The sequence below is a fragment of the Hippocampus bargibanti genome, linkage group LG06 (genome assembly GCF_051943395.1).
Source record: "Hippocampus bargibanti isolate YZ-2025 linkage group LG06, ASM5194339v1, whole genome shotgun sequence".
Lineage (NCBI taxonomy): Eukaryota > Metazoa > Chordata > Actinopteri > Syngnathiformes > Syngnathidae > Hippocampus > Hippocampus bargibanti.
The window spans coordinates 2,299,663-2,319,015 of record NC_142739.1 but is presented as its reverse complement, the minus strand read 5'-3'; the positions used below and the strand labels follow the sequence as shown (position 1 = coordinate 2,319,015).

Genomic DNA, 19,353 nt, shown 5'->3' with positions numbered 1-19,353 from the left:
GCTTATCTGGGATAATGCCAGCCACTGTGGAGCTGCTCGTGAGGCTGCGACTGGGGCCGCGGATGAGCCAGAAGAGCCAAAGTACATTGTGTGTACAGAGGATCAGCAACTAGGCTCCCACTTTATACCCATAATATCCTTTTCTCCTTCCCGATCTCATACTACACTCCGCTGCTCCACACCGCAGCAACACCGCAGCCCCCTGTAATCCCCCAGGAGGGAAGAAAGAAAACACTTAAGAAGCAGTGGGAGAGGAACAGTGGAGAAAGGGGATGAATAATAAAAGTAGAGAAAAAAGAAAGGTGGGGCTTTGGCGGGGGTTGTCGTCTTGCACACAAGGTTTGACTTTTGCATTGGACCCATTTGTTTATCTGTGTTTTTCTAGACGGGCACATCAACAGTGTGTCCAGTCAGAAGCCACCTTGACCCGAATGACGGCCAACGCTGTTGTGAAAGAACCCCACCTAGCATTAGCAGCAGCACTCTGGGCCCACTTTTTCCCCTTCATCCGCAATTTACGCCTCTCTCAGACCCCTCCGGCTCAATTGGCAGATGCGGCTGCAGGTCAGTGTCAGTGGAATCCTCGTCAGGGGAGAAAACGTGACTCCGGGTTGAAAAACAATCCGAGAGAAGAGTTGAGGGCAAATTAACTAATTCACTGCCAGGCATGTGCAAAAATGTGTCTACTCCAGTGCCATTTTTTTGGTTAGAAACTATCGACTCTCTTCCAGGGATGAGAATTTTCCGCCGATCGGCGGATTTCCGACTTTTTCAGACTAAAATGACCAGATAAAACTCAATATGTATTATCTTTTTTTCGCTGTTCATTTCCTGTTTCGGCTTGGCGGAAAGCACAATTTTGATTGGATGATACTGACACCGGTTGGCGGAAAGCTCCATTTTCATTGGATGATCTTGGTTTAAGTGTCGAAACAAGTAAACACCCCCTGTTGAATCAGCGGACAAGTAAAAAAAAGTTGAATAGACCGAAGGATTCGCCTTTGTGGAGAGAACAGGTTCTAATGTGATAGATTGTAATTGGCAATGAAACAATACCATCAATGAAACAGTCGAATGTCTGTGGTACTTTGACAAGCCCCATGCTAACGTTAGCATCAATATACTACTGTGACAGGCAGCAGAAAGCAAGCGTGCAAGCTAATGAGCAGTGTGCAGGCTAGCTAGCAGTAACCTTGCAAATTCGGGAATGGCGCTCCACGTCATATTTTCAATTCCCAAATAAATTCGGGAATGGCACTGAATGAGTTAAATTAAATTAATAAAGTTAAACAGCGATTTCAGAATCTTTCAAAACTGAAGGGTGATGAAGGTCAATTTGGAACTGTGACAGTAGATGACAGAAAGATGGCGCATGGATCTTGCATGTACAAGCTGACACAAGAGTACTTTTATTATTCTGAATGAGTCTGAAATGCCCTCAGGCTTCACTCTTCTGGCATTTGAGCTGCCCGCCTCCGCCCCCCAGGAACTTCAACCCACTCCCGTGCAGTCCATCATGCATTCCTTTGGTTGGGATGACATGGTCCATCCACTTCTTGTCTCGCGCTACCTTTCGCATCTCCTCCAAAACAGGTACCAGTACTGCCCACTTTGCCCACACCACAGCTTGTATGATGAAAATCGCCTCCGGTGTGGTCTGTCACGTACTAATTAACGCATAAGAATCAAGTCGTGGCCATTCGTTCTTCCCAGCTTCACTGTATATAATAATGTTTACTTTGAAACCTTTGAAGCCCTTTGACCATCTGTCTTTTTCAGAGATTTGCTGGCTTCACTCACCGGCGATCGTGGCATCATTCTGCCAGCGTCGCCACAAAGTCTGTCAATCAGGGCCTGGTTCCGATGTGTTCTACAGCAACACCTTGGAGGATCTGAAAGCAGAGCAGGTAAAAGGAATTGTTCTCCAATTTTACTGTGTGATTCATCACTCATTTTTGTGTGTTCTACTTCATAAAGCACAAAGATTCTGACCATCGTGCCTGTTCATGCATGTGATGTGGGATTAATTCCCACTCATTTGTAAAGGCCTTGTTGGCAACTTGCAATTAGTTTGGTGTTTCGGCCACATTTTGCCCCAAATCATCAGCTAGAAAATGGGTGAAGATCATCCTACTTGTACATAGAAGCGACAAATCTGCGCTCAGGTCAGAGAGGTAAAATGTTTATTTTGCTCTTTTATGCAGCATAATTCAACCTTGTGCGTAACATCACAAGCAAAGGCTATTATGTCCACATAAGCATACATCAATTCACCATGGCAACAGAGAGAAAAAAAGTACTTCATTTACCGTATTTACCAGTGTATAAGGGCAAGGAGGCACACGCCAGTGTCTTATTGTGCCGGTCCCAAGCCCGGATAAATACAGAGGGTTGTGTCAGGAAGGGCATCCAACGTAAAAAAAAATTGCCAAAACAAATATGCGAATCAAACCTCTGAATCCCTTACCGGATCGGTCGAGGCCCGGGTTAACAACGGCCGCCATTGGTACTGTTGACCTTCAGGGTGCCAGTCGAAAATTGACTACTGTTGGTCGAAGAAGGAGAGGAGGGAGGTGTGCCCGGAAGAAAAGAGAGAAATGGAACGCCAAGAGTATAGAACTAAGAGTAGGAACTTTGAATGTAGGAACAATGACAGGTAAAGGTAGAGAGCTGGTTGACATGATGCAGAGAAGGAAGGTAGACATACTGTGTGTCCAGGAGACCAGGTGGAAAGGGAGCAAGGCTAGAAGCTTAGGGTCATGGTATAAGTTGTTCTATCATGGTCAAGACAAAAAGCGAAATGGAGTTGGGGTTATCTAAAAGAGGAGTTTGTTAGGAATGTCTTAGAAGTAAAAAGAGTATCAGATAGAATGATGAGTCTGAAGCTAGAAATTGAAGGCATGATGTTCAATGTTGTTTGTGGGTATGCCCCACAAGTAGGATGTGAGCTGGCGGAGAAGGAGAAATTTTGGTTGGACTTTGATGAAGTCATACAGAACATCCCGAGAGGTGAGAGGGTTGTAATTGGTGGAGACTTCAATGTACATGTTGGCGCAGGAAACAAAGATGATGAGGAGGCGATGGGCAGGATTGGACGCCAGATGAGAAACGCTGAAGGACAGATGGTGGTCGACTTTGCTAAGAGAATGAAAATGGCTATTGTGAATACTTTCTTTCAGAAGAGACAGGAACATATAAGAGTAGAGGCAGAAGTACACAGGTAGACTATATTTTGTGTCAACGGTGCCATCTAATGGAAATCAGTGACTGCAAAGTAGTGGTTGGTGAGAGTGGAGTAAGACAGCATAGGTTGGTGGTGTGTAGGAGACGCTGGCAGTGAGGAAGATGAAGAAACCAAAGGCTGAAGTGAGGACAAAATGGTGGAAGTTGAAAAAGGAAGAGTGTTGCATGACATTTAGGAAGGAGGTAAGACAAGCACTGGGTGGACAAGAGGTCCTTCCAGATGACTGGCAAACTACAGCGAACATAATCAGAGACACAGGTCGGAAAGTACTTGGTGTATCGAGTGGAAGAAAGGTAGATAAGGACACTTGGTGGTGGAATGGGGAAGTGCAGGAGTGTATACAGAGAAAGAGGTTAGCAAAGAAGAAGTGGGACACTGAGAGGACGGAGGAGACTCGACATCAGTACAAGGAGATGCAGCGCACGGTTAAAGTAAAGGTGGCAAAGGCCAAACAAGAGGCTTATGATGACTTGTATGCTAGGCTGGACAGCAAGGAAGGCGAGTCTGATCTTTACAGGCTGGAGAGACAGAGAGACAAAGATGGTAAGGACCTGCAGCAGGTTCGGGTGATTAAGGATAGAGATGGAAATGTATTAACAGGTGCCAGTAGTGTGATGGCAAGATGGAAAGAGTACTTTGAAGAATTGATGAATGAGGAAAATTTAAAGGAACAAAAAGTAGAAGACGTGACTGTTGTGGACCAGTGAGGAGGGCGCTGAAGAGGATGAAGGGGGGAAAGGCACTCGGGCCTGATGATTTACCAATCGATGTATGGAAGTGTCTTGGAGAGGTGGCGGTGGTGTTCCTGACTGGGTTATTCCACAAGATCTTAGATGGTGATCAGATGCCTGAAGAATGGAGACAAAGTGTCCTTGTGCCCATTTTTAAGAACAAGGGAGATGTGCAGAGTTGTACTAACTACAGAGGAATAAAGTTGATGAGCCATACAATGAAAGAGTAGTTGACGCTAGACTAAGAGCAGAAGTGAACATTTGTGAGCAGCAGTATGGCTTCATGCCAAAAAAAAGGTGCATTGTTTGCTTTAAGAATGCTGATAGAGAAGGTCAGAAGGAATTGTATTGTGTCTTTGTAGATCTGGAGAAAGCGTATGACAGGGTGCCCAGAAAAGAATTGTGGTATTGCATGAGGAAATCTGGAGTGATAGAAAAGTACAGTGCCTTGCAAAAGTATTCGGCTCCCTTGAATCCTGTAACCTTTCACCACATTTCAGGCTTCAAACATAAAGATATGACATTTATTTATTTTTTGTCAAGAATCAACAACAAATGGAAAACAATTGTGAAGTGGAACATTTGTTGGATAATTTAAACTTTTTAAACAAATAAAAAAACTGTGAAGTGGGGCGTGCAATATTATTCGGCCCCCTTGCGTTAATGCTTTGTAGCGCGACCTTTTGCTCCAAATACAGCTGCAATTCGCTTGGGGTATGTTTCGATCAGTTTTACACATCGAGAGACTGACTGTCTTGGCCATTCTTCCTTGCAAAACAGCTTGAGTTCAGTGAGGTTGGATGGAGAGTGTGTGTGAAGAGCAGTCTTCAGCGCTTTCCACAGATTCTCAATTGGATTCAGGTCTGTACTTTGACTTGGCCATTCTAACACCTGGATACGTTTATTTTTGAACCATTCCATTGTAGATTTGGCTTTATGTTTTGGATCATTGTCCTGTTGGAAGATAAATGTCCGTCCCAGTCTCAGGTCTTGTGTAGATACAGGTTTTCTTCCAAAATGTTCCTTTATTTGGGTCCATCCATCTTCCCGTCAATTTTAACCATCTTCCCTGTTCCTGCTGTAGAAAAGCAGGCCCAAACCATGATGCTGCCACCACCATATCTGACAGTGGGGATGGTGTGTTCAGGGTGATTAGCTGTGTTGATTTTACGCCAAACATATCGTTTTGCATTGTGGCCAAAAAGTTCTATCTTGGTTTCATCTGACCAGAGCACCTTCTTCCACATGTTTGGTGTGTCTCCCAGGTGGCTTGTGGCATACTTTAAACGAGACTTTTGATGGATATCCGTGAGAAATGGCTTTCTTCTTGCCACTCTTCCATAAAGGCCAGATTTGTGCAGTGTATGACTGATTGTTGTCCTATGGACAGACTCTCCCACCTCAGCTGTAGAGTGATCATGGGCCTCTTGGCTGCATCTCTGCTCAGCTTTCTCCTTGTTTGAGAAGAAAGTTTGGAGGGACGGCCGTGTCTTGGTAGATTAGCTGTGGTCTGATGCTCATTCCATTTTGATATGATAGCTAGCACAGTTCCCCTTGAGATGTTTAAAGCTTGGGAAATATTTTTGTATCCAAATCCGGCTTTCAACATCTCCACAACAGTATCTCTCGGACCTGCCTTGTGTGTTCCTTGGTTTTCCTGATGCGCTCTGCACTTCAAACACACCCGTGAGACTATCGCAGAGCAGGTGCATTGATACGGAGACTTGGTTACACATAGGTGCATCCTATTTATCATCATCAGTCATTTAGGACAACATTGGATCATTCAGAGATCCTCACTAAACTTCTGGAGTGAGTTTGCTGCACTGAAAGTAAAGGGGCAGAATAGCATGGGATTAATTGTGTTGTAACTAAAGAAAATAGAAAAAAACAATATTGTATGTATTAATAAATTATTTGACTTAAATTAAAATCGTTGATGTATTAGAAAAATAGATTTTAGTCAAATATAATAATAGAAATATGCTCCAATTAATGTATCTTGTTTTATTTCAGTCAAGTTTTGTAAACTTCGCCAATCCAGTTAAGTCGGGCCTATCAATTTTAGAATTTGGCCCCCTTTTCAGACACAAGGGGGGCAACTGGCCCATTGTTTTAATTTCCCAGATGCATCCCTGCTGTAGGCAGAGCAACCATAAAATGCCCATATTTGGTTGCACCCTTTTGTGTTCCAGAGTTATGAATGGACCTCCAAAAATGCTTTCAGTCACGTCATATTATTTTATATTTAGCAAGCAGATCTGAACAGAATCTGTTACGATGGTGACTGACTTGGAAATGTCTCGGACTGGATAATTAAGTGTCCCACGTCTCCGGGTTTGCACTTTCCATCAAATTTCAAGATCAACTGAGTAAGGAATGTAAGGACAGTGGCAATATCCTGATTGCCACAGTACGCCTTACTGCATTGTAACAAACAAGACTAATCTACTGGTGCCTGTCATCTATGCATTCAATTTACATGTCTTTCAACAAGCCTTTCTGAAAGGCATGATTTGATGAAGAAAGCATTTTACACAATGAGCATGCATAATCAAATCAAGGTGATGACTTTTGTCTTCTCCTATTTTTATTCCCTTTCGATATTTTGTCAGCTTTTGTTTTAGGTCTGACTTTAAAACCCTGCCGTGTTTGTGCTTGACTTGCAAAACAGGCCTCGCTATGGAGGAGCAGCTGTATGAGCTCACCCGCTTAGTGTTGATGCTTTCCGAGGTGGAGAGTCTTCTGCGGAAAGCGAACTTCTCTCTACCGGCCACCATGACAAAGCCCTCTTCAGCTTTGGAGTTGTTTGTGGAGGTAACGCCAACTCATCATTGATAGATGTGCTCAACCAAGCGTGTGTTTTGTTTTTAGGGGATTTTTTTAATGTCCTTCTCAGAACTGCAAGTGTGCAACACACAAATAAGTCCGACACATTTGTCAAAATTCACACTGGACCATTTATGTGCAATACTGATGCATGAGAGATGTATTCTGTCTATGTCCCAGTGAATATTTGCCCGACAGTCAAGTAGTGCCTGAATGTAAATGCTTCCAAAGTCGCTTATCTGCTTCTCGCGTGTATCAGGCTGTCGGCAGAGTCTACGGCACACTGCACGTTTTTTCTGAGCGCTCAGCCATGGTGACCAGAGCTCTGGACTACTTGGGAGACGTCTTAAAATATATTAAACCCTCTTTGGTCAGCAAAAATCAGAAAGGAATTCAGCTGGCCTATTGGGCACTCGGTAAGAGTCACACGATACAATTCAGGAGAATGTGTGTCGAGCAATGTCTTGACCTGCTGGGTCAGGAAACTCACTTGTTTGTTTGCTCGTCTTATTTGGACCTTGTGAACCAGGCTGTGTCGTGAAGCACTGGAGCCCCCTGCTGGTCACATCCAAGGCGCAGCAGTTGCTCTTCCGCATTGTGGATCGGCTGCTCCTCCCTCAGAACCTCACCCAGCAAGACGCAGCTCTCAGAAACAGCCTGCCACTCTATCTACAGGTTTGGGTTCAACATGCACAAACATAATTGCTATATAATCTGAGAAAACAAGAGCAGAAGAAAAGTTGGCATCCATGTATAGACATATATGGCTCAAGCGAAATGTATCAGAAAACTCTCAATATCTTATTGTAACATGCCGAATATTTTTGGGGAGCAGAGAAAATGATGCTTGTATTAAAATCTCTGCAGGGTCTGTCGGTGGCTTTTAGTTTATCCCCGTCGCAAGGAGTGTACCTGAAGCAGCAGCTCCACTCCATCGTCCGTAGATATCTTGACCATTTCCTCCCCGCCTCATCAGCTTCGCTGGGCAGTATCGTCAATCATCCCGTGCTCCTCGGTGCATGCGAGCCCATCCCAAACGGCAACGGAGCTTTGCTGAGGAGGACCATCCTGCAAGTCCTTTGGTCGGTCAACATGAAATCTGCTTTGAATCTTCCCAAATCTTCTTGAATTGACATTGAAACATGTTTTTTTTTCTCGTAGCGAGAGCTTCCTTCAGTTCCAAGGTCATTGTCCCCCACCTCGCCTGGCAGCAGTCCTCTTTTTCCTGTTGGAACTTCTGAGGCGCAACGGCGACTCAGACCCCGACCTCCTCTCTCTGCCGCTTCCTGCTCTACTGCGCTGCTTGATGCTGGTCAATGACCCTCAGAGTGAGCTTCAGTTGGTTTGGGCTTGTTGGCTGCTTCCAGTTTTTACCCTTCAGGTGCCTCTCAATCAATTAGATTAATGGGGGAGCCAAGGTGGGGCTTCTCCCTCTGTGCTTGGGTGGGTTCTATCGGGGTCAATCACCACACAGTACATAAAGTACTGTATGTGGTGATTTTATATTCTGATTTTTACCGTCAAAACACGTCTCTGGCAGACACCATAATTTCCATGTGGTCTGTGACAAAATGAACTTTTGACACCACCATACAAATTCTGCATTTATGAGATTCTAAGCGTAAATGGTTGTTTGGCCGTACGCCCCGTGATTGTCTGATAATCAGGGCAGGGTATACTGGCCCCTCGGCCAAAGGATTGGTGACAGCTCAGCAAAAACCACCCAGGACAAGCCCTGTAGAAAAGGAAGGGATTGAGGGTCATTTTTATTTATTTTAGTCGTTCAATTTAAAAAGAGCCACTCTCGTTTTATTGATAGCACACACACAAAGTGAAATATTTCCTGATTGTTTTTATAATTTGGAGGAAGACAGTTTACGGCGAATGAAAACATGTTCAGCTGAAAGAATTACAATATAGGCAAAAACAATCAGGATGTTGGCAGCTATTGGCCTCTCGAAAAAGTATACGTTCTAAATAAAAAAACAATGACTATCACTTTTTGAATTCAACTATTGAAGCATGAACTTCTCTATATGTTTAATCTATACACCGTTCAGGTATTTTATTTCTCTTTCAACTGGAATTTATGTTTGGGTGACATCCAACGCTTGATATTTGTGTGCAGTGAGGAAGACAACTACAGATGCAGTACAACTTGTGGTAGAGCGATGTGCTGAAATATCTGAACACGGACCGTGTGAGCAGCTGTTGTCCGTCTTAAGGTAACGGTTATTAATGTGCTGCACTAGGTAAGCTTGGCTTGCACTTCATGGTTTTACCGTTTTTTTATTTTATTTTATGTTCCCAGGTCATTTGTGGCAGAGAATGAGAGAGTCTATGACAGGCAGATTTACGCAGTTCTCGAGACGGTGGCTGTTTTAGATCCTCTTGTTGTTCAAGCCCTTATTCCCACCCTGTCTCTTGCTCTGAGAAACAACGAACACAAGAAAGGACTGGGCAAGAATGCCACCTTAAGGTGAGCAGGTGCACAAATCCACTGCATTGCTATTGCTTGATTTGACAACTTCACCTTTTTTTAAACAGAAATGCATACAAGAAACTGCTGTGTCTTCTCGGGGAGGGTGGCCAGGCAGAAATCTCAAGTCTGGAAGCAGACTAAAGTGCCAAGATCCAAGATCTGCACCGAGCATCATTTTACTGTCATAATATTTTTGTTGTCAAATGTTTTTCTATTACCAACCCAAATGTTCACTTCAAAAAAATCCGTGCAATTGCATTTTGTTTGGCACAAAAATATTTCGGCAATGCTGGATTCACTAAAATGTGACTTGAATGTTTTTTTCCAACCAGGTCCCCCGAGTAGCATGAGGTACATTTATTGATATATCAGCTGTTCTAAGAAAAATAAAATAATAATAATAATAATAGCGATAATGGTTATGCTGTTAAAAAGCTCATAATTTTGATTAATCATGTCAAATACAGTAAAGTCTCGTTATATCGATATTCAAGGGAGTCCGAAAAAATATCGATATAACCGGGACTATCGATATATCCGACCCTGTTTGCATGTAATTTTCTCAGTGCGTGCATAGAAATAGTATCGATATAACCGGGACTATCGATATATCCGATATCGATATAACGAGACTTTACTGTAACTATTTTTTTAAAAGAAATTTGCAATCACTATAGTACTGAAGACTACATGATCGATACTGGTTGTTGATACATGTCCAGATGTCATGTCACGTATGACGAGAGTGTATTACACTGTACATATTGTGGAGAAGGTATTGCCTTGATTTTGTACAAGCATATTAATGGCTTTAACGCGATCGTTCTTCCTGATTCATAGCTTTTCAGGGTGTTGATGGCAGAGGTGTTGCACAGAATAAGTTAGTTTAATCTTGAAGACAGCGGAGACATTGTGGGAGGTCGGCCGAGGAGGAGGCAGGAAGCGAGAGAGAGAGTAGCGCGGACTGGGAGAGCATTTATATGACAGACAGTGTGCGACGCAATAGGATGTGACGTAATGGGATGCAACATCATGTAAAGGAAGGCAGGATATGACATTTCATGAAGTCCAAAACGTAAACAAAGATTAGAAAGAGATGTTTAAAGATGTTCGTATAACGAATTACCCCAACATATCCCCCCTGTCGAACATATCTAACATTGGTGGAGGTGAACAGAAGGAAGAGAAGAAAAAGAAAATCACAAAATAAAACAATCACAATGGAAACAATCTCAAATTAAAGTAATGTAATTCGCTACAACAGTCAAATCTTCATGGCATCCTGGATGGTGATCACCAGGATGCCACCAGGATATATATATATATACTTAATTGTCTTATCAACAAAAGGACCTTAGTTCTTTGGGAATTTCACATCCAAATCTGTTCATGTCCATTTATCGGACATAACTCTTTCAACTATAATTATAAATCTGAATCCTTATTCAGCAATGCTTTAAATCAAAAGGAGGTCACTAAGGTCTAAACATGGACATACACAAGCACACATTTTCATTCCATTTCGCAGTCTCCCGAAGTCAGGTCACAAAATTATCCCGATCGCAGACAAAAATATTGGAATCCTGACTTCAAGGTGGTCAATTCTCTTAGTGAAAACACTTTATCCAATCTAACAAAAAATACTTTACTTTTGTCTTCAAATTCACTCAAGTTCGGCCTCTGTTTATTCATCTATGTCACGGTTTGCGAGTTGGTGATGGCGGGTGCGGATCCCAAGAAGCAGGCAGGAGGGAGCAGGAGGTTGTTTGACAAATTGTATTAATATAAAGGTCAGCAGGAACAAAATGTAAAACATCAAAATCATCTGAACAGAAAAAATACAAAGTATCAAAAGAAGAACAAAAGTAAAAGTCCGCCAAGGTTAAACAAACACATGCACAGCATACACAATGCATGCAACAAACGTGCAGCAAACAATGAACCGACACCGGATGGTCGTTTTAATCACTGACACTTAAAAGGACACCCGGCACGACCATCCGGTGTCGGTTCATTGTTTGCTGCATGTTTGTTGCATGCTTTGTCTGCAATCGCATTTATTTAATTTAGTGTTTGTTTCAAATGGACGGTATTCATCAAAGAGCTATGGGAAAAACAGTGCTATGTCGAGTGGAGACAAAAGCCTCCAGGCAGGTGTTTCGATGTGACGGGATAGTCATCTGGACTGTTCTCACGTGCCCACTTGCAATCACACGGCACCTTCCCCTGGTCCTGTGGTGTCACCGGTGCGCACCGCAGCTTCAATGTCTTTCAATTCCTTGATCTCCTTGATGTGCGTCTCACCCTGACGCATATCACACGCTTGCAAATGGTATAAAAGCAGCTGTCGTGGGACAGAGAGAATCAGACTCATCTCGGACTCACAGACTCAAAGACTTGAGACTTGCAAAGACCCGCACAGGCACGCCCGGCTCACGCCGGGCGTCGGACGGACATCACGGCACGACTTGCTCGACTCCACGCCACGATCAAGCTCTGCGCGTCACCTGCCTGGGAGATCTGTCAACGAACCTACCTACAAATAAAGAGAACCATCAAACTCTTTAGTCCTGTGAAAGGAGAAAAGAGAACTGCGGCAGATCACATGCGGCAGGAACAATTTTTTTGCACAATACGTTTGTGAATGTTAACGCAACCGCCTTATTCCTTTTCTTTCCCTTTATTTACCCATTCGGCGAACGAATCAATTTCCCTATCCTAGAATGCGGCTGTGAAGCTTGAAAACATTTTTTCCAGGTGTCCCCAAAAAATGTTTTCAACTCTCGTCTTGATCGTTTCCAGGCGTCCCCAGAAAATGATCAGATTGATGCAATGGACAGAAGGTCCTGATTTGCTCTTGTGAATCTTGTACCAACGCTGTCAATATCACTTGCTGAATTGATTTGCTGACTCAAGTTGCAATGACTGTGTCTCCCCAGAGCGCTCCATGTTGCTAGATTGTACAAAGCACAGCTGGAGTCACCACGGGGGGCTGGTCCCCCACCTTTTTAGGGCAGAGAAGGAGGGCTGTGCTGCCCGCTCTCTCTGGGCAGCGTCCCCCCCCCTCGTTCCTTTGTCTCAGCGAAGCTCACACCCAGGGCACCCCACTGTGTCAACGTCTCCGCACAAGCAACGCACACACATACACACACACGCAATGCACGCACACACACGCAATGCACGCACGAAAAAGAGGGCTTCGTCCACTGGAAGAAACGCGGGGCCCACTCCCCCCCCCCCCTCTCTATGTAATCAGCTAGGACCCGAAGTCCTTCGGCACCAATAATAATGGGTTTCACGTGACCGTTCTTCCTGATTCATAGCTTTTCAGGATGTTGATGGCAGAGGATGGTTAATCAGCAGGAAAACATAATTATTTTCAAATGTTTTAAGGATTCTTTGTATGTACAATGTATGTTGATGTACCTTGCATAACTGAATAAGCCAATATTGCACAACACACATAATAAATACATATACATAACATAATAAATAACTATTAACATTTTTTTGTAATTACCTGAGTTTACTTTGATGACTTGCACTGAATTGAATCAGCCAGGGATGCATAGTCCGGACAGTAGCTGCTGACAGCCAGCCTCAAGCACATTTCCAAATGTTCATCATTCATGGGGGAACGGTATTTGGACTTAATGATCTTCATGTAGGCAACTGACTCACATAAATAAGTGGAGCCGAATAATGCAGTCAAGGAGGTAGCACATTTCCTCAAGTTACTTTTCCTGTGTGAGTAAGTTGCAGAACTGTCCAAGTCTCTGAACAAGGAGTCAGCTGCTTCAACGAATGCTTCTTTTACCATCTCTCCGTCTTGGAAGGACTTATTGTTTTTAATGATGGCGTGACTCACCCGGAACGATGCTTCGGTGGCGGCTTTCGCTTTTGAAGTATGTTGAGTGAAAAATGACTGCTGTCCGGACAACTGGGATTTTAGTTCGTCCACCGTTCTCTTTCTCAGCTGGCTTTTCGGCGGGAAGTCAATGTCGTATTTTCCATGAACAGTCCGAAAATGCCGCTCCACATTTTCCCATTCCGTATGAAAGTAATATGTTTTGCCCCCTTACTTGGTCCCGCTTTCTGACTCATTTTGATCACCATATGTTTTAGCAAGGGCTTAAAATCTGAGGTAATTCGCTGACTAGCTTGTAAATTTTGCTGCGTTTAGCACCGTTGTTTACGCATGCACGGCGACCTAAAGGTAAAAATTCAGTTCTGAATGTCAATCAAGTGACGGGACGTTTGATAGGCTGAAAAATGTTTTTTTTTTACTGTCACGCTGCGATCGACCAGTACTACCTCCGCGATCGACCAGTAGATCGTGATCGACGTAATGAGCAACCCTGATGTAAAGGAAGGCCGGATATGACGTATCAGGAAGTCCAAAACGTAAACAAAGATTAGAAAGATGTTTAAAGATGTTCATATAGCGAATTACCCCAACACATGTCATTTGCAATCCAATTCAGATTTCAGATGTATTCTACTCTGATTATGTGAAGTAATCATTTTGGGTGCTTGATATCGCACGTGGGTTGGAAGTTCAAAGTTCCCCGTCAGGAGGGAAATGATATGTAATTCCTCAAATACAGTATTTTACAGTGTGTCTTATTGCAAGCCATTTCTTGAAGTGTCATTTAAGTCTGCTCCGAATCACAAAGGCGCACCTCCTAGGTGCCACAATCACAAAGCCTCTTTTTCTGTCATTTTCCTGCTTCACTCTATTGTTTTTTTCATCTCACATTTGTGACATTTTGCTGGGCAACTTTAACCTTCACTCTTCGAGGTGCATGTAGAATTCATGCATTGCATCAATTTACTGTTCACAAACCTCTAGCGGCTCAATGATGGAGCTTAATCCTTCATTTTCTATGGATGCTTGAGCGACAACAATAATACAGTAGATAAATCACACAAAATACACAAGTCATTTATTTTGGAAAGTCGAGAAACACTATTCACCCAAAGACTGATGAGGGAATTGGGTTGAAATTGCTTTGAAAATCAGCATGATGAATAGTTATCTATGCGTTGATGTGCCGTGAATGATAAGCAAACATTTTGTGTCACAATAAACAAGGCTTGAACATGTTATGGATATCTGACCTGACAAAGGGTGATATATACACTGCCACAATGATGGTTCACTGACATGTTACAAAATGAATCGTGAAGTGGGTTAAAATAGTTCTGTTTTGTGGTTTGCATTTAGAGGAGTCCCTGCATATAATGATTTACACATGATGCTGATTATTATTTTTATTATTATTATTATTTTGGATCACAAAACACCAGGATGGCTGTATTGAATTTCATGGAAACAAGGGAGTTTGGAGAGGACAGCAACAAGTCAATGAATACTTGTACTTCATTGCATTTGCATTTGCTGTGGTTCAAATGGAAGCAATCCTGTGTTGGGGTACTTGGAGTGTCTGAAGGTTTGGGCATGTGAAACACGGAGCAGGGAGGAAGCAAGTGGTTATACCATTTGAGCCAAATGGCAACGTTGGCCCATAGAAAACTTCCTCTTTGCCCACTCGACTCAGATCCAGCACCTGAAACAAACAGCACATACAAAGATTTGTCCTGGGTCGCAAAACCTCAAAGTTTTGTGTTGTCAATGTGTACAGATGTCACTCAAAATATCACGACATTGGCAATTCCAGATACCACACACATGCCATCTTGTACCTTGGCGGCTGCGTCAAGGAAAAGAGATGACGTTTTCAAATGTTCAAAGTCCTCCCTCACCTGAATGCATGCTAAAGGCTCATTGGTCCAAATTGAATAGCCTCCAACCACATAGATCCTGTCATCATGGACCGCTACTCCAGACTCATTCTGACCTGAGAAGGAGAAGAGCTTCAAATAGACAAGCTGTGGACATTCCATCAGTTTTAACTCCCACACACGGGATGAGCCAAAGTTAAACAGAAAACAGGGCACAGAAAGGCGGAAGTGTTTGTAGAACCCAGACTTAAACTTTGCCAGATATAACATTGAGAACTCCTGCCATGTACAATAATGTTACAGCTCACGAAAAAAGTAAATGTGTGGGCAGAGAAAGTAATGAACCAATTTTATTGAAACATTCAAGCATTGGAAAAGAAAAAAATAAATAAAGTTGAAGGTATGTTTTGTAAGACACTCAAGCTGTTGCCAAAAAATCTGTTCCCAAATGTTGGCATTTTGAAATCATTTTGTTACCCTGTTTGCTGTCACTTGAATAATAGCTGAGCAAGCATACAAATAGCTGATCAATTTCAAAAGGAGTATGATACGATCTGGTTGCCGACCAACGGGTGGCGCTGTCGGCCCCGCTTGCATCTGCAGAGGTGCTGGTCGTTCCGATCAGTGGCAGACTGTCACGTTCTGGTTGGCGACCAACGGGTAGTGCTGTCGGCCCCGCCCTCAGTTGCACAGGTGCTGGTCGTCATCATCAGTGGCACTTAAAAGGACTCCCGGCACGACCACTCAGTGCCGGGTCATTGTAGTGTGTATGTGTTTGCTGCACCCAGTCAGGTTTGTTTCATCTTGGCAGATTTTTACTCAAGGTTTTCTTTGTATTTTTCTGTTTGAATTACCTTGAAGTTTTAGATTTTGTTCCCGCTGACTTTATTTGAATACAATTTGTCAAATACATCCTGCTACTCCCTCCTGGCTGCTTTTTGGGATCCACAACCGCCATCACCACCTTGCAAACCGTGACACTTCTAATTCGCTATGGTGATGGACAGGCTGACAGACGATGTCAGACAAGAATCTCCTTGGACCATGATGTTTGCAGATGACATTGTGATCTGTAGCGAGAGCAGGGTTCAGGTGGGGGAGAAAGTACAGATGTGGAGGTTTGCCCTGGAAAGGAGAGGAATGAAGATCAGTCTTAGCAAGACGGAATATATGTGTGTGAATGAGAGGGATCCAAGTGCAAGAGTGATGCTACATGGAGAAGAGATAAAGAAGGTGGAGGATTGAAGTACTTGGGGTCAACTGTCCAGAGCAATGGAGAGTGTGGAAAAGAGGGAAAGAAGTGATTCCAGGCAAGCTGGAACGGCTGGAGAAAAATGCTAGGTGTGATAGGTGATAGAAGGGTTTCAGCTAGATTGAAAGGAAAGCTGTATAAAGCTGTGGTGAGACCAGCCATGATGTTTGGACTGGAGACAGTGCCACTGAAGAAAAGACACAGAGCAGAGCTGGAGGTAGCAGAGCTGGACATGTTGAGGTTTTCTTTGGGAGTGACCAGGTTGAATAGGATCAGGAATGAGTATATCAGAGGGACAACTCATATTAGAGGCTTTGGAGAGAAAGCCAGAGAGGCCAGACTGAGATGGTTTGGACATGTCCAGAGGAGAGAGAGTGACTATATCGGGAGAACGATGCTGAGCCTTGAACTGCCAGGTAGGAGACCGAGAGGAAGACCGAAGAGGAGGTTGATGGATGTTGTCAAAGAGGACATGAAAGTAGCTGGTGTGAGAAAAGAGGATGCACAAAACCGGGTTAGATGGAGGACACTGCTAAGCTGTCGCGACCCCTGAAGGGAAAGCCGAAAGGAAAAGAAGAGCAATATTATTAAATGAATACAATCCCTCATTTACTATTTTACACAATTAAAGCATAGGTCGTGCGTTCCACACAGCCCCTGTGTGGGAGATGAATGCAAATTTGAGTAAAGACTGACACAGGCCTTGTCTAACATCAGCAGTAAAAGCTCTGCTATGCTCCATTGCTTTTGTTTGTGGTTGTAAGCGTTCTCCACTTTCCCCACCTGTGAGGAGGCTGAAGGAGCAGCGCGTCCACTGGTCCACATCCAGGTTGTACGAGTCGATGTGGCGCACCAGAACTCGGTCGTTATTGTAGTCCAGGTCATTCCCTCCAAGCACGTAAAGCTTCCTTCTCACTGCAGCCATTACGTGATAGACACGCCTTTGCAACATTGGACTGCGTGCTAACCACTGGTCCTAAAGAAGAGGAGCGTGTGGAGAGTGAATGAAGGGAAGTGAGGAGACTGAAAGTGATGGAAAAGAGGCAAGATGGACAAATAAAATGAATATAGAGTGAACAATGCTGTGAAATTGCCCCTTCTTGATTTGCTTTTGTCATTCATAGAGACACACACACACACACACACACACACACACACACACACACGCACACAAATACCTGTCCCTGTGCCACCTTGACAGCAATAATTGAAATCAGGACAATTCATGATGAGTATTTCACATCACTGTGATAGAATTTTAGAATTGTACTTCACAAAGTTGCTTCCAATCTGCCAAATTTAAGGGATTTTCTAGCACAAACTTCCCATTCAAGGTCACATCACAGCATTTAAATTGGATTCAAATCCAGACTTTAACATAGCCAATCCAAAACCTTAAATTTTTTTCACACATTCAGATGTGAACTTTATGGTGTGTTTTCGTTCCTTGTCCGGCTGCAAGATCGAAGACTGCTTGAGTTTGAGGCCACAAACTCATTGTCGGATATTTTCCCTTGGGATTTTATGGTAAAAAGCAAAATTAATCAAGACGTCTTTTAACAAATATGGGATGATCCTCTGCCAAGTGTCTTTCTTCTGCGAGACTCACTGACCTGAACTGAGCACTGAGAGGTCTGGAGTTCTTTGTGTGTTGTTCTCAGGCCTATAATCTTTTGTAAACTCCAGGATGAGTCGCCATCGCCCTCTTGGAGTAATTTTAGCCGGTTGACCTCTCCTATGACTTCTTTCCCCCCAAATTTCTTTTTTCTTTGGATCGTGGCATTCTGCGTGTGTTTATTGAGATCTCCTAGCCTACTTCACTATGTCAGATAGATTCTATTTATGTGATTTTGTGCTTCAACAACTTTGGTGGGAGAGTGTTGCCTGCGAAAATGAACTGAGTTTAGCAATGAGTTACAGGAGAAGGGCAATATTTTTTTTCACAAGGGCAGGTAGTTTTCCACTTTTTTGGGCCTTGATAAATGAAATTAGCATTTAGAAACCATGTTCTGTATTTTCTTGGGCAGCCTCTGTGTGATATCAAAATTGGTTTGATGAACTGTAACCTCTGTACTTAAATAAGCCAAGAACAAAGACATTGTGAGGGGGCAAATACTATTTCACAGCACTATACTGTACAGTTTAAATTGGGAGCGATGTATACTCGGGATACTAGATAAAAACATGTGGCACTGAAGGTCCTGCTTTGTACTAATCACTTCCCCCTCTATTTCTAATCGTATGTTTTAGCCATTCCATTTTCGACAATCCCTGCTCATTTCGGTCAGTGTATTGAAGCTGATTTTGTGAGAGAGCGAGAGAATGAGTGAGCGAGAGAAAGAGAGTGCTTGATTGAGAAAAAAAAGTGTGTGTGTGTGTGTGTGTGTGTGTGTGTGTGTGTGTGTGTGTGTGTGTGTGTGTGTGTGTGTGTGTGTGTGTGTGTGTGTGTGAGTGTGTGTGTGTTGACATGTGGCCATCTGTTGTGGGTACAGTGGGGGCTGGGGGGCTGCTGTCGCTCTGGCAGGTGAATGTAGATTTGTGGTGAATACAAATGAGGCTCTCTCGTGCCTCCCTCCCTTGCTTCCCAGCCAACATGTACAAACATAGACCCATATGGATGTGCGCCTCACTTGTAAACATGCCGCATACCACCACATTATGTGCAGGCTTGGAAAAATGCAAAGGCCTTGTTAACAGCTGGCTCATATGCATACACAAAAACACACTGGGTCTCACTACATTCCATTGTAATTGGCTACGTGTGACTATTGGACGGAAAATTCTTTTCGAATTGCAGTTTTATTTCAACCAGTGTGCGATGAGAACTACTACCACCACCACACCATCTCAGATTATTATTATTATTATTGGTATGAATGTTAGTATTAATGTTATTATTATTTATTAAATAATTGTAATAATATATTTAAAAAGTGCATGATATATGCACTCCACGGGCAATGACAACCACAAGAATAATCAAATACAGAAAATGCATATCAGTACGGTATCAAATGAATATGCCACTCAACTTAATATTGGCCACATTTCCTCTTGTCAAAATGGAATC

General features: G+C 43.2%; 2 protein-coding genes across 5 annotated transcripts in view; one reads left to right on the top strand and one right to left on the bottom strand.

Moving 5' to 3' along the window:
• Positions 1–11,535, top strand: part of mms22l (MMS22-like, DNA repair protein) — a 29,743-nt gene extending 18,208 nt beyond the window's left edge. The window contains exons 16-26 of the mRNA XM_088999325.1: positions 386–564; positions 1,443–1,593; positions 1,780–1,907; positions 6,650–6,792; positions 7,064–7,220; positions 7,334–7,479; positions 7,672–7,886; positions 7,966–8,132; positions 8,933–9,029; positions 9,116–9,283; positions 9,352–11,535. Of these exons, the coding sequence (XP_088855451.1) occupies positions 386–564; positions 1,443–1,593; positions 1,780–1,907; positions 6,650–6,792; positions 7,064–7,220; positions 7,334–7,479; positions 7,672–7,886; positions 7,966–8,132; positions 8,933–9,029; positions 9,116–9,283; positions 9,352–9,427 (1,627 nt within the window). The 3' untranslated portion in view covers positions 9,428–11,535. The remainder of the gene's footprint in view (positions 1–385; positions 565–1,442; positions 1,594–1,779; positions 1,908–6,649; positions 6,793–7,063; positions 7,221–7,333; positions 7,480–7,671; positions 7,887–7,965; positions 8,133–8,932; positions 9,030–9,115; positions 9,284–9,351) is intronic.
• Positions 11,536–14,067: 2,532 nt separating this feature from the next.
• Positions 14,068–19,353, bottom strand: part of klhl32 (kelch-like family member 32) — a 41,962-nt gene continuing 36,676 nt past the window's right edge. For 2 of the 4 annotated variants that reach the window (XM_088999192.1, XM_088999190.1), the window contains exons 9-11: positions 17,067–17,259; positions 15,053–15,147; positions 14,068–14,856 (exon numbers count right to left, since the gene is read on the bottom strand). In XM_088999192.1, the coding sequence (XP_088855318.1) occupies positions 14,695–14,856; positions 15,053–15,147; positions 17,067–17,259 (450 nt within the window). In that variant the 3' untranslated portion in view covers positions 14,068–14,694. Of the gene's footprint in view, positions 14,857–15,052; positions 16,157–17,066; positions 17,307–19,353 lie in introns of those variants that run through there. The other 2 variants (XR_016115372.1, XM_088999191.1) reach the window with 2 other exon arrangements.